Source organism: Ascaphus truei, chromosome 4 (genome assembly GCF_040206685.1).
Source record: "Ascaphus truei isolate aAscTru1 chromosome 4, aAscTru1.hap1, whole genome shotgun sequence".
Lineage (NCBI taxonomy): Eukaryota > Metazoa > Chordata > Amphibia > Anura > Ascaphidae > Ascaphus > Ascaphus truei.
Window position 1 is genome coordinate 301,349,827 of NC_134486.1, and position 12,089 is coordinate 301,361,915.

General features: G+C 44.0%; 1 protein-coding gene across 3 annotated transcripts in view; it reads right to left on the reverse strand.

Moving 5' to 3' along the window:
- The window catches only part of TBC1D32 (TBC1 domain family member 32), a 335,208-nt gene that overhangs the window by 117,856 nt on the left and 205,263 nt on the right, over positions 1-12,089 (reverse strand). For all 3 annotated transcript variants that reach the window (XM_075597756.1, XM_075597753.1, XM_075597754.1), the window contains one exon: positions 7,860-7,982. In XM_075597756.1, coding sequence (XP_075453871.1) covers positions 7,860-7,982 — 123 coding nt within the window. The remainder of the gene's footprint in view (positions 1-7,859; positions 7,983-12,089) is intronic.

Sequence of the window (12,089 nt, forward strand, 5' to 3'; positions counted from 1 at the left end):
CTCAATACATATAAAAATACCCCCACCTCCACAATACATGTAGTAAATACCCCCACCCCCAATACATATAAAAACACACTCCTCCCCCCAGTACATATAAAATTCAGTCTTATCTTGGGGATGGTCCCTGGCCGGGCGGTTGCGGGGGAGCCGGTTCTCCCTCAGCTGCAGGCTTCTCCCTCACTGTCTGTCCCACGCCGAGGTGTCTGATGTTGATTCGCGCCGGGCCTCCCTCTCACGCCGGCGCACACCGGAAGCTGAGCCCAGCTGACTTTCAGCATGTGCTGATGTTAGAGACACCCGGCGTGTGTCAGCATCAGACACCTCGGTGTGAGACAGACAGTGAGGGAGAAGCCGGCAGCTGGGGGAGAGCCGGGCCCGGTGGCCAGTCACAGCAGCTACCTTACGTTTGGAGAGAGGTAATACTGGACACATACAGTACATGTCCGGTATTACCTTTCATTTTATACTGGACGCAGGGGCAAAATATAGGGATGTCCGGTTCAAAACCGGACACCTGGCAGCCCAGCGTGTGGGAGAGGGGAGTGGGAGAGGATGATAGGGGGGGGGGGAGAGATAGAGGGGGGTCTCGCAAGGATGCCAACACTGGGGGTGGATGCAGGTGGGCACAGTGGAAATTCTAGTGCGGGGCCCCGGAAAAGCTGTCTGTGGCCCAGCCCAAACCTGTGTATATACAGCAGATGTACTTCAAAAATGCACTCTCTCTTTCACCTACAGTACAAATAGACACTTATATATACAGAACGCATAGGTAGGGGGAGGAGTCACTAAGCTCTGATAGCTTCAATAAAACATTAGCGGCTACTGACTCGAAGCACTCAGTTAACACTCAATTGCTGTGTTATTGCAGCTATCAAAGCCAGGGCCGTTGACAGGGAGGGAGAGCCTGGACAAGTGTCCTGGGCCCGGTGTATGAATTGGGGGGGGGGGGGGGCAGGGCATTTTGTATTTGGGGGAGTAGTGCTGTATGTATATGGGGGTAGTGTTGTATATATTTGGCTGGGGGAGATTGTGTGGGGGGAATTTTATGGGTATTTGGTGTGGGGGGGAGGGAATGAGTATGAGGGGAGGAGGGAATGAGTGTGCGGAGGGGGGGATTGAGGAAGCGGGATTGAGTGAGAGAGTAATTGAATGATAGCAGAGGGGGCATGAGAGAGGGTGCAAGAGGGAGTGAGGAAGAGAGGTGAGGAAGAGATGGGGGGGAAGAGTGAGAGACAGGCAGGGAGATAAATACATGGGAAGAGGGGGGGAAATAGAGGAGGGGAATCGCAAAGAGGGGTGAAGGGGGTGGGGTCAAAACTCTAGTCCTGGGCCTCAGGAAATCTGTTGGCGGCCTTGATCAGAGTCTAGCCTAATTCACCAAGTCATACAGGAATTTACTTACAGACGTTAACCCTTAGTGTGCCTTTATGATGTACCTGGTACATCATAGCAAAAATGCTGGTTTCCTAGGGAATGCTGGTTTGTCTGTTTAAAACAGAAGTTGAGCCAGCTCCACTTCCCTTTACATCAGTAGGAGGAGGGAGCAATCACATGCCTGCAAATGCCAGAGTGGTGGTGGCAATCTGCTGCAGCAGGGAAAAGGTTAACTCAGTCATCTAATAAGACAAACAAGGAGATGTGTTTCCCATACTGTAGAAACTGAGTGGGACTGCCTCGTCACAAACAAGGAATTGACATTTGCACTCCAACTCTTGTGATCTCAAATACACATGCACTGAAATGGTCAGAACATGCATCTGCAGTCACCCAATTTCAATAAGCAGCTTTCTCAGCAGTTTTACATGAACGCCCAAAACATGTTTGCTGTGCTGTTGTGCAACATTTTTTTGCTCACAAGAGCGTTCACTGTAACAAACTTCCCACTTGACAGATTTTTTTTTACACAAACATGAAGGCGAATAAATGTTTCACATACAGATGCAGTCAGATGGGTATTGCGTAGTCGGCCAGAAAACCGCAGATGGCAGCTGCTTGACAACTGCCTGCTCACAGAATTCCCACGACCAGACTAAATGCCCATCAGTGTTAATCCTACCAGCCCCACATCAGTCTGGAATAGCTGTGCAGTGAGAGCAGACAGAATCAGTCACTCTCTCTGCACATCTCTAACAGGCGATTGTGCTGCTTTTTGTTAATTTGAATAACAGGATTGAAGCAGCGGGTCTCAGGAGCTAAAACACATTAATTTCAGCCCCAAGGACCACCAGTTTCCCAAATTACAGGCCCCGGTACAAAGTGCCCGTATCTCTGGCAAGTTTAAATGTATGGGTCACGTGATGCAGAGACCCCCTGCTTCAATACTATGTAATTAAAATAAACTAAAAGCAGGGCAATCGCCTGTTAGAGATGCGAAGAGAGAGGGACTCATTCTGTCTACACTCACTGCGCAGCTCTTCCAGACTGATGCAGCCCAGAAGGATTAACACAGCGGGAGTCCCATTCAGAATCAGGGACCCCCACTGTGTTAATAGTGATGGGCAATTCCCCTCTTCTCTGCACGTTGCTGTGAACACTCCACGTTTGGTCCGCGGTTCATCAGCACATGTGCGGGGCAGGGTGGAGATACCTGTACCGTACTGTCAGTTGCATATGTAGACATGGAGGGATAATTATTAAAGCATATACAAAGAGAACAGGATCCCTTACTTGAGCAGGGCACCACCATGTTAGCAACCTCGTGCATGCACAGAGACCCGAATAGTTTCGGCGGCCATTTTAATGTTCGCACATGTGCAGTGGACTCCTCGCGCATGCCCCGAAGGTTGCGACGACCATCTTAGGAGACGGCTCTGCAAGTGACTACATGTCCCAGAGTGCTTGGGGGGGGCAAGGATCATATGGCGCAGCACAGCCAATAGGGCAGCAGCATTCACGGCAAGCAGGAGAGGCAGTTTGGCACGAAAGAGAGAGAGCGCGCCAGTCAGACGGAAGAGAGTAACCGTTGAGGTAGTGTCTAGGGAGCAGTGTTCCCCTGCACTAGGCCTAGGTTTTCCCCTTAGGCCCCAGCTAGGCCCCTGAGCCCCCTCTAGTTTGTACACTGTAGGGAAAGCCCCAGATAGGGACACTTCACATTAGTGCTGAGTACTGTTGGTTCACCGGTGACAGGACACCACGCGGTTATCTGCGGCCTGCGGTATGGGACCAGACTGTGGCGGGAGAGGATTACCCAGGCCAATTATTTAAGGTAGGAACAGAAGAATGATCGAAGGGACTGCCGCTTACTGTGAGGAAAAAGTTCAGGAACTCACCAGTGAGAGATATTAAAAGTCTTTATTGACCTGCATAAAAAATAGAGACAGAACTCTAGAGCATACGGGAGCATGCACGCGTGACCCACTATTAAAGGTTCTCATATCAGTCCGCACACTACCTGTTCTACAATATACAGGTTTTTAACACTATTAATGTTCAAAAAACTTTATAGGTGATCACTGTAAATTCAGTGAAGTGAATAAAACACTCTTAATAAAATAATTAAAATGCACGTATAATATATTACACATAAATATTGTGAAAATATGAAAACCAAAATTGTGATGGAAAGAATAATAACGTTTAACCCCCTGCTCAAACCCTCTGGTGGGATATGTTTTCACTTGTTCCACAGTGTTGCAGTAAATTCACAGATTCCAGGGGGAGCATAGAGGAAAAAACACAAAAGCACAGAAAATCGAAGTGCAGGAGAAATACAAGGTGAACAAATGTCCGCTCCAATCTTGGCTCTTAAGAAAGGCCTACTTACAAAATGTAAGAGTTTCAACAGTAGTGGGTAATCAAGGCTTTAGGCAGTTTATCCAAGGTGAGTGTCAGCTCAGCACAAATCGAGGGAGAAGCAACTCCAGTACTCAGGAAGATGTAGCCCCAATATAGAGAGAGGAAAAAGCTACATAGCACAGATCAACCAGGTTTAAAAAGTTTTAATCTAAGTGTAAAATTCGCACTTACAATGTATCAGTTCAAAACGGGCATATCACACTGCAATAGTGTATTGAAGAAACCGCCCAGCACACCAGCTCACCGTCCTGCAGCCACCGTAAGCTCTCTGTTTGTCTCCAGGCCTTAGTCCATCGCGTCTCCGCGGGTCTGGGCGTCTGACCCGTTTTTTCTCAGGTAGCAACCTTGCGGCCTGCGGCTCCTTCTCCAAGAGTGCTCTGTGTAATGAAAGGACTCCAACTCAACGCGTTTCGCCACGTGATAGCGTTGGCTTCGTCAGCTATCACGTGGCGAAATGCAGAAGAAGTGGCAACCGACCCCGCTAAGGTCAAAGCCGTAGTGAATTGGCCCAGAGCAGAAAATGTGATGGAGCTGCGATCCTTCCTGGGGTTCTGCGGGTACTACCGCCGCTTTATAAAAGGCTACTCCAGCAAAGCCAATAGTCCTCAATAATCTCCTGAACATATACCAGAGAAACTTCGGCAGAAGGCCGCATCTCCAGGAACACCGTTCGGAGAAAAGTGGATGTCCGCCTGCGAAAAGGCATTCACCGGCCTGGGAGCTGTACTGCACCAAAAATGCCCTGCTGGCCTTTGCCCAGTGGCGTATGTGAGCCGAAGTTTGACACCAAGCGAGCACAACTAGCTGGTTCATAAACTGGCGTTCCTTGCACTCAAGTGGCAGTAGTCGAAAAACTCCATGACTACTTATATGGAGTGTCTTTTGAAGTACGGACAGACAACAACCCGTTGACTTATATCCTGACATCTGCGAAACTGAACGCCACCGGCCACAGGTGGCTGGCGGCACTCGCGAACTACCAGTTCATCCTCAAGTACAAGCCGGGGCCCTTAAACATCAGAGCTGATGCTCTGTCCAGGAAACCTGGACTGAGTGCAACACTGGACGATGGCCCGTGGGAAGAGATCCCTGGACCTGGGATTCAGGCAATGTGTTCAGTGGCCACAATAATGGAGGACAAGGTGACGTTCTCTGAACTAAGAGTAGCCGACATGCTGGGATGTCAGTCCAAGGCACTCCCGGCCGCCTACTGCCATCCAGATGGCATGTCAATCACCCAAGATACCATCCTAGAATGGAAAGACTTGGTAAAGTACCAGGTGCGTGACCCGTGGCTAGAGCTATATGCTAGGCCATTCAACAGAACAACCCCTCTTTGGTGACGCGTGCTCCTACCGACACAGTCGCGGTCATCCTGAGGGAATGGGACAAGTTCTGCCTAGAGTGTAGTCTCCTCTACAGGGTCCTCCCCTACCATAACCACCCCGATAGGAGACAACTGGTATTGCCCGGATGCTTGGAGTACCAGGTTCTACGATCACTGAATGATGAGCATGGACATCTGGGCATAGACAAGACCTTCGGCCTAGTAAGAGACCGGTTCTTCTGGCCCAAAATGCAGGAGTCAGTAGAGCGCCACTGTAGAAAGTGCCTGCGGTGTATACAGAGGAAAACAATGCCCACACGCGTAGCCCCAATTTTAAAAATTGCACTAACTTTTGAGGGACATATTTATGTATTTTTAATAAACAGCCTTTAAACTGCAGATATATTTTAAACAGCCTTTCCAAACATAAATATAAAAAGTCTAAAGAAATAACTGAAACAAGATCAATGTACTTACTAATTTATTTTATAGAGTAAATATAAATATAAAAAAGTTTGATAGCATTTTCAAGTAAGTTACAATTTGTTTTGCAATTAACATTGTTGTTGGCAGGTAATTAATTCTTCTTTGCGTGAATTTTTCTGACTATTTATCTTTTAATGCAGATGAAAACCTGGGTAATGAGGCATATATTTCTATCTATAAAACAGCATCAAAAATGAAAACACAGCTTCCTGTCAAAAAGTATGAGAACTATAAATAATGAACATTGTGTTGAGCACAAAGGTTGTATATGTATATAATGAATAAAGATTCATCAAGCAATTAAAGTGGTTAAAATGACTGAAGCAAACATTGATTTTAGGGAAAGCTTTAGCCGAGTAAAATGCAGTCACTGCAGCTGCACCTTAATTTGGGCTACATCTGTAGTTGCCTTCTGTACTTCTCAAGTCTACAGTAGTTTATTCATACACATTTAATGTGATGGTGCTGCATTCTTGTTTATATGCTGTCCACTATGCCAAAGTGTCAACTCTGCACCTTTTGGTGTTTCCTCTCACCTATTCGAAGTGCCTACCTGTAACAGGGTCTTATCCCTGTTAACAGGCTTTCCTCTAATCCAGAAGTGTGCTGGTTAATTGCTCTGTGAAAAAGCCTGTTCCCAAAAACAGGAAGGAGATTTTTCCTCAGTACACAAGGGTGCTGACAAGAGGAAAGAGGGCTTGAGCAGAAAGGCTCTGCTGAGATCAAGACACCAAGAGACTTATATTCTTGGACAAAGGGGACAAGATTCTAAACCTGGATCCTGACATTACCTTATCACACAAGGGTGTGGACACCAGGAGAACAGAGAAGCCTCCCCCCTACAGCTACCAGAGAGACAGATAAGCTTTACTTTCCAAGACTGTTGTATATCTGCACCTATCAAAATATATGTTTGGGGCTGGGAAACATGCTATCTAAAGGGAGTTCTGGACCGCATATGTTTACCTAAAAATACTCCCAAGTGGAGCAGAAGCTTTGTTTAACCACTTATTTGCATACGTTTGATGATTTTCATGTGTTAAAGAAGCAGGCGCAAAAAAAAAGCCTTATTTTAGTTCACCTTAAAACCAGTCTCTATTGCGTACCTCTGCACACGTCTCTTACACTACCCTTGCTTTCCCCCTACATGCTTCTGTTTCCAGGATTCCCCTCTAACCATTTGGCCTTCCTTCTTCGCCTACACCCTTGCCAACTAACCTCTAGGCTCTTCCTCTGTGTTCTAAAAGACTCAATGTCTACTCCAGCAGTGTCATGCATCCTCCTTTCGATCTTTTGTCCAAATAATTGTTTGGTTAGTGATCTCTGCTGACACTGTACACCCTTGCCTCCATTGCCTATAGGACTCTTTGGTTGTTGGCTGTCTAAGCAATCTTTGGAGGGAATTGAAATTATTATCCCATACTCAAATAGGGTTTAAACTTTCTTTAGTACACTCAAAGAAAGGGTAGTGTGACAAACATGGTTCCTCATACTGTAGGTGTCCCCATACATTTTCCCTGTCTTGAGTATTGCTGTATGATCTCTGAGTTACAGGGTGAAACAACTTGCGTGGACCTTGGTATACTCAGCCTTATACATTCTATAATAGGTAGGAAAATGTTTCTAGTTCAATTAACTACATACACAGACAACAATCGGAAGGCTATAGCCTGTATTTGTCACATTGCAATTTATACTCCAAACTTCTAGTCTGTCATGATGTTTTCATTGGAAATAGCTGATGCTGGCCTTTAAATATCAAACCACGTCCCAGACACCATTGCCAACTGGAAAAATCTGAATTCGCCATCCACCCAGTCTCCCTCTCCTACACACTCTGATCTCCTTAGCATGGCCTTTCATATACTTATCCCTACGTCAGGTAGAAAACAACCACATTTTCTAATTCAGCAAGCTACTATAAAATTAGTAATGTTCTCGCCTATACACACAAGACAATTGCAATTAAAGACACAAAATAAGAATAGGTGGTATACTGTTACCAGCACGCTAGGAATGTGAAAGGAAAGGCATAATTTCTGATGTACTGTACCATTACATGTAATATGTCATTAATGCTATTGTAAGACATACATTTTTACGTACAATCTTAAGATTGTACAAGGAAGCAGTTTAACCTGAGCCCATATATAGTCAGTCACTACATTAAAAATGCATATATATTTCATAATGTTCCAACTAAACTTTTGTTTTCTCAGGTAGCAAAGAAAGGAAGTACAGTACTTACCAGCTCCACTTATAGCATCAGGCTTGGTTTTAATGGTCTTGCAAAATAGTCTTCTGCAGCTATCTAACCAATTTGCTTTTGTGTCTGGGTTTTTGGATGATAGAAACTTGAAGAAATCATTGTCTAGGGAAAAAATATGAATCAGCAGGGAGAAAATACACATTGGTAAATTACTCTTTTCTAATTGCTATACAACAAACAATGATTGGGCCTCCAGAGTCCATTGTTCAATTTATTTTGAATAACATAATCTGTTTTTTTTCTTCTAATTAAAAATCACCATAAGTCTAGAATTCTCAGAAGAATATTTCAAGAGTTAGTCAATTTTGTGTGCAAGTCTGGAAACAAATTGAAAAAGGACTAAAGAGAAAAAAAAAATATTCTCCAAATTGCTTGGAAGTAACTCACATAAGTGTGACATACAGTATATGGATTCCTGGTGTTTACATATTGAAGAGAAGGAACAAAAAGCTTTGTACAGGCATACCCCGGTTTAAGGACACTCACTTTAAGTACACTCGCGAGTAAGGACATATCGCCCAATAGGCAAACAGCAGCTCACGCATGCGCCTGTCAGCACTGAACAGCAATACCGGCTCCCAACCTGTACCGAATCTGTGCACAAGTGGGGAGACTATAGAGCCTGTTACAAATGCGTTATTTACATCAGTTATGCACGTATATGACGATTGCAGTACAGTGCATGCATCAATAAGTGGAAAAAGGGTAGTGCTTCACTTTAAGTACATTTTCGCTTTACATACATGCTCCGGTCCCATTGCGTACGTTAATGCGGGGTATGCCTGTAGTATGACTGTGAAAAACCCCTAGCTCCATCTTGTGTAAGAATAAAATATAATAATAACAACTACAATAACACATATATCTAATTTTGGTGAGATTCCTGTAACTTTTCAAAATGGTCACTCCTGACACTAATTCTGTCTGAGTGTGTTATAATCTGTGAACATGAAGGGATGCACATTGATACCCTGACACCCAAAACCTAAGCCAAACTAGGTGTACTTTACAGGAACAAATCCTTCCTAAGTCTGCTGGTCAGAAAGCGTATTGCACAGCAGATGCTAATGCCAATTATCGACTATGGAGACATAGTATATGGCTCAGCACCCCAAACCCACCTTAGAAAACTTGACACCCTCTACAATTTAATATGCCGTTTTGTTCTCCAATGCAACTACTGTACAACACACATCACTGCGAAATGCTCAAAGAACTAGACTGGTCATCACTTGAGTCTAGGCGCAAAGTTCACCTTTCCTGTCTTGCCTTCAAATACTTTCTGGACTAGCTACCTGTCTATCTGAACAAGCTCCTCACCCCTACCACATGCAGCACTTATCATCTGAGATCTGACTCCAAAAGACTGTTCATGGTCCCAAGGCTCAACAAAGTATCCGGCCACTCCTCCTTCTCTTACCTTGCACCACAAAACTGAAACAACCTACCGGAGACTCTCACATCCACCACCAGTTTAAGTTCTTTCAAATCTAAGGCTGCCTCACATTTTAATCTGGTCTGTAACTGTTACATACACCTATATATTTTTTTAACTGTGCATGCAATGTCTTGTATATAATATATACCCTGTTCACTTATGTAACTGTATTTGTAACCATGTATTATTTGTCTTAACTCTATGCCCAGGACATACTTGAAAACGAGAGGTAACTCTCAATGTATTACTTCCTGGTAAAACATTTTATAAATAAATACATAAGGTCATGTTGTCAAAGCATTTTCATGGTGCTTAGGAAAAGTATTTCCTCACGCTCCTGTGGTGCCTCTCTTATTACCCCTCCTGGTCTGGCCTGACTGATACAAAATGTCTGCCAGGTCATACACTTGCTGACCAGCCTGTTCTGAAGACTGTAACTCCCAGGAACAGCTGTGACACTCCTCCCCCTCCACCGTTCATTTGGCTTCACATGCACTTTGCAAATTTAGAAGGCCAGCTTTGACCTACCTCAAGAGCCGGTGCTTCATCTCAGCAACGTCGCGGCATCACATGGTCATGGTAACATGACGCAGCGATGTCGCAGAGATGAGGAGCAGGAGGAGATGCCGGAAAAGAGAAGCCGGATAGAAGGTAAAGGACAGCTACAGAGGCCCCGTCCTCTACCCGGCAATCCGGTTAACTGTTGTGGAGAAGAGCGCAGAGCCTGTGTAAGGACAGGGCTTGGTGAGACTGTACCGATGGAACCGCCATCAAGCCGCCCTGCCAACTTCTTCGATTTGACAATGCCACTGCTACTAAGTGGCTCACACTCTGAGAAGGAGGAGCAGCGCACCTACTTGAAACCAAGTTCTGATTGTGCAGTGAGAGAGAAGGAAGGCAAGGGACAGGTACAGTACATTCTGCAAGAAGGGCTACTGAACTTGATAACCCTTTGGATATTGCTAGAATCATGAACTTTTGAAACCTCATCCAGAGGAGAGATCCCATTTCTTTGTGATTAGGAAATTTACCACAAATTGTCTATTTCTTTTGTCATGCTGCAGCATCCTCACCTCCAATCAGGAAAGGTAGAGAAAGGCCAAATGAGGGGGGAGGAGGTGGTTCTGATAACCTGAAGAGATCAATAAAGGCCTAGTTATTGTAAAAGCCTCAATGTGTTGAAGATGTCAATGGAGCGGCCCCACATATTAAGATAAAACTTTTTGATAGAGGGTTAAATGGTTTGCATTTATTTTGCAGTAACAGTGCTCTGCTTAACAAGATCAGCTGCATGCGAAGAGTTGCCAGGTGTAGGTTACCCTTGATCGACACTGAAGAAAGCAGAGATTCAGCAGGATGCAACAAAAGGAATTTGTTCCATGCCTCTGGCACTAACGTGGTTAACTATAATATACTGCATGGGTCATAGGAGAATATACGATATTGTGGAATATTGCATTCAATGAGACAATAACCTTCATGTCCTTTTAGATATCAGTTAATTAAATTAAGCACATTTCTTTTTTTTCTCTCAAGCAAGCAAAGTAAAATATATTATTTTCTCGAGTTTGTCACGTTGTCTACAGTATAAGCCTTGCTAGGAACACTAAAGTAGTAAATCCTGTTTCGTGAAATTTATATTGCAGTACTAACATTATAAAACATAAGCCCAGCAAATGAAATAAAATGTAAATGTCATTACTACATTTTTTGTGTTCCTTTACCCTAGAAACCACACCTAATACAATTACCTCCAATATTGGCAATCCATATAATATTCTCTGAACCTGATAATATGTGTATATGTAAACATTCATTTATAAACTTTTAGAGTGCCCTATGGATGCACAGAAGCCAGTCATTTAAATTTGCTTCTACTGGTTGCACAAGCTCATCAGCACTGCTTGAAGTCCTTGACAAAGGGCCACGTTTCCAATTATATTATTTTATGTGAAATCATTATTAAAAGTTACGTTTTATGATTTCTTCCACAAGAGGCAACAGAAATGTTGGATCGCTAAATCTTTTTCCTTTGCATATTGTGTTTAACTATTGTATTAAGTAAAAAAAAAAATAACACGTGTATACACACACACACACACACACACACATTATAAATGTATTGATAACATACATTAAAAAACACAAAATTAAAACAATCACTCAACACTGTTTCAAACATTAGCAAAATGTGCGAAAATGACCTAACCCCTTAAACACATGGAGGAAAATAGAACAATTCCCTGTAGGAACAGAGTCTAAATAGTATGGTCAGTATAAGGCACTGTTCCACTCACCAACCGGTCAGTCCGGTTTCAAACATACACTCGATGAAGTCAGCTTTGCGGACGAAATGCGTAGAGGCTATCAGTGACATCACGCAACCTTCATAGCGATGTGGAGCCGTGGACATCCAGAATCAGCTGTTCAGTGGAGGTTCCCTGCTCTATTGGACACCGAAAGCCGTGGCAGTGGGTGTGCTCGCATCTGACTCCCAAGAGGATTTGACTGTTCCATTTGTGGAGACGGTACAAAGAGATACATGTTCATGGGACCTCTGCCTTTACCATTGGGTACTTTACACTCCAGCCAACAGCAGATGCTCTAGACGGTTGCCGGTATTGGGATACATTTATATACTTGATTTTTTCTATCTTTTTGTAAATGGGCATTTGTCTCCCCCTCCCCCCCCCCCCAATTAAACTGTGTGTTGTTATGTTAATGCACTAGGGTGTGTGTGTGTATATATATATATATATATATATATATAT